The 3,177-nt window shown below is 58.2% G+C and overlaps 1 protein-coding gene across 1 annotated transcript in view; it reads left to right on the forward strand.

Annotated features, from left to right (window-relative positions):
- Positions 1-1,317: 1,317 nt before the first annotated feature.
- DICSQDRAFT_150308 (uncharacterized protein) overlaps positions 1,318-3,177 on the forward strand; it is a gene marked incomplete at both ends in the record, with an annotated part of 2,978 nt that continues 1,118 nt past the window's right edge. Inside the window, 2 exons of the mRNA XM_007370545.1 lie at positions 1,318-1,470; positions 1,535-2,070. Of these exons, the coding sequence (XP_007370607.1) occupies positions 1,318-1,470; positions 1,535-2,070 (689 nt within the window). The remainder of the gene's footprint in view (positions 1,471-1,534; positions 2,071-3,177) is intronic.

A 3,177-nucleotide genomic window follows, 5' to 3' on the forward strand; every position in this document is an offset into this window, starting at 1 on the left:
GAGCAGAACTACATCAGCGCCTACTCGCTCATGAGCCCTCATGGTAAGGCTTTGCATTTTCCCCATGTTCCCATAGTCAGAACTACATGAAATTTACAGCATACATGCATTTGATGTGTATCTACCAGAATACGAGTAGAAGCCTCACCGGACACATGCTGGGGGAGGAGAATGAGCCCGACGCGACCCTCCATCGATGCGCCATTCGGCTACCTCACCTATTGAAGCAGCAAGCGCCCGCCCGCCCTCCCGCCTCGCTTAGTCTACAGCGTCGGTCGTCGTTCCGCTGCTCGTTGACCTCTCCTCAGCTCAGTTGCTGAGTTTGTATTCTAGCCATGGTGTACTGTTTTTTCCGAGGTATATTCGCGCGGGGGAGTAGCTCTGGAAGGGGCCTCTGGTCACATAATCGTCCATCACCATTCAGGCGCCGGCTCAGAAGGAGAGGAAAAAAATAAAGTGGGAGAATTGAGGGAGGCTAGTGAGACATCGAAATTCCAGCGAGTAGATGTATTAGTGCTCGACGTCAACTGAACAACATCGCTATTTACAGGCTGTAAGCGCTGTCTCTCGACAGCGTTACTTCAAAACCGAAAACATGATTGCTAGGGACGACAGAAAAGAAACGAATGATCTGAGACGGAACAAGCAAAGGGCGCGGCATGTACTCACCCTTTCAGCTTTGTGGACGATGTTTGGGTAGGTAGTGGAGCGCACCTTCGATCAACACTGTAAGCATCATCTCCTACTATCGGAAGCGGTCGCTGCGCGGAACGAGAGATTCATGCGTTCCTTTCCTTTCCACCAGAGAGCTATATGGGCTTTCCCTGCCGTGTTGAAGGACCATGTAACCGCCAGACCAAGCCAATTTAACATTGCGCCCGTCGTGGGCTTGATGTGGAGGTGCTCGCGTGCGGACGATGTCGGAAGCAATTCTGTGGGACCAACGGGACAGGCAAACGCGCAAACATTGCTGTACTTTGCCAACCGACTGAGATGTTGCGACGTTCGCAACCAGACTTACCTTCTCCGCATTCCTTTACCCTCTCATTATGTTGAAGAGGTCCAGAAACCGGGTTGGCCAGCATGCTTCAGAGTAATATGAATGTCGGTGACCGAGACGAAACTTGTCGAGGAGACGGCAACAAGCGTTGACGGAGACCGACGGAGGCGCAGCCACGGCAACACTGCCCGAGTGTCGCACGTGACGCTGGAGAGAGGATTCACACAAACTCCGCAAGACCGTAGTGACTTCTACGAGGGCCCTCCTCCACATCCGATGTTAGCGTACTCTCAGCTCTCTATCTAATCACTGCGCTCATGGCCGAACTTGGTGGGCGGGAGTACTTCAATCTTGGCAAGCGGCGGAAGGTCCTGCCACGACAGACACTGTCTACTGCAGTGGCGACTCCTAGCTCCGGAAACAGCGATGCAGCCGCAACAGCGACCTCGAATAATGACACAGGAGCGACTGTGTGTATCGTGCTTTTCTGTCGAGAGACCTTCATGTGTGTTTACCCCATTCCTGGTATCGTAGTCTAATGCACCTTCGGGAGCGACGACTTCCTCTCCTTCTGGACCTACAGGCAGGCAGAACCCGTCGGATTCGACTGCTGATGCGTCCAACCCGACCGAACCGTCCGCATCGAACAATAACGGCTCCACTAATGGTACTTCACAACCTCCCTCGTCAGGCCCTTCCTCCGACGGCCCAACGTCCAATCCTACTACGCAACCTACAAGCCAACCCCCCACGTCAGGTCCGACCACCCAACCTACAACGACACCTCCGACGACACCTCCTACTTCACCACCCACTAGCGGTCCTTCCTCAAACCCCACATCACCGCCAACGTCTGATCCGTCGTCTCCTACCTCTCAGCCATCCTCACCACCATCATCTCAGCCGACCTCCCTGTCGTCGTCGTCCGACCCTTCCACTCAGTCGTCCTCTCAACCTTCATCTCCACCGCCGACTTCACTGCCGCCCACCAGTTCCACCTCCGCACCGCCTACTACTTCGCCTCCGAGCGAGACACCGCTGGGTCTTGCGGGGAACTCTACCTCCGGCACGTTTCAGACCACCATCTTCTCTGCGGTTTCCACAGTAGTCGTCAATGGTACGACGTCTACCGTATGTGTCGTTCTTGCCTAAATGCATCATCTCGCTCACGAACACATGCACATGTTTTATGCAGATATTTTCGGCAATCCCCACCACTCTATCGTCCGACGATGGCAGCTCTAGTACCACGGCTACGACGCGGGACATCATCGCCGGCACAGTAGGCGGAGCAGCCTTTCTCATCCTAGTCGGCGCCATTTTCCTCTTTTATCGCCGACACCAGTCGAAGAAGTCATCCTTCTTCAAGCGCATGCAGCCTAAGCCTCGCACGGGTCTGCTCGACGGCGAGGACATCGACGACTACGACTTGGGCACCCCCATGGCGCGCTACCGCGACTATCCGGTTTCCGTCGCCTCGGAGCACTCCCGCTCCATCACGAACGAAAGCCCAGGCCGGTCTCCACTCGCGCGCGACTTCAATGCGCCCTCTCCCGGGCCCTCGCTCATGGCCGCACCTATGGACCCGCACCGCGCGCCCACGCCCAACACAGGCGGCCTCCCACCCGGAGCCGCGGTGCCCCACCTCCTAGGCATGCGCGCCGAGACCGGGTCCATCTTCCGCGAGGCTGTGTGGCCGCCCCCAGGCCAGACCAGCAACTTCGTCGACCCCCTCAAGGCCGCGTCCTCGGTCGACCTGAGCAAGATCATCGACGACGTCATGGGCCCCAGCCCGACGGCCTCTTCCCAGGCGCATCCCCCTAGCGCGTTCCGCCAGCGGCAGGGGGCGCACACGGGGAGCGCGAGCGGGAGCACGACGTCGCTCATCGGGGACGACCCCTTCGCGTCGCTCTCGAACCTCCAGACGCACTCGCGCGAGACGAGCGAGACGCCGCTCCTCTCGAAAGCGAACACGAGCACGCCTGGCTTCTTCGAGTCTCGGAGGCCCATCTCGGTCCCTGAGACCCCTGGCTCGCCGATGCCCCCGCCTAGCATGGGACCGCTGTTCGTAACGAACATGGGCCCGCTGTCGCCATCGTCGACGATCTCGCATTCGCCGACCTTCACGCAGTCGCAGCAGCAGGCGCTCGGGCAGACGACGTCGCCCACGGTGACGA

Source organism: Dichomitus squalens, assembly GCF_000275845.1.
Source record: "Dichomitus squalens LYAD-421 SS1 unplaced genomic scaffold DICSQscaffold_70, whole genome shotgun sequence".
Lineage (NCBI taxonomy): Eukaryota > Fungi > Basidiomycota > Agaricomycetes > Polyporales > Polyporaceae > Dichomitus > Dichomitus squalens.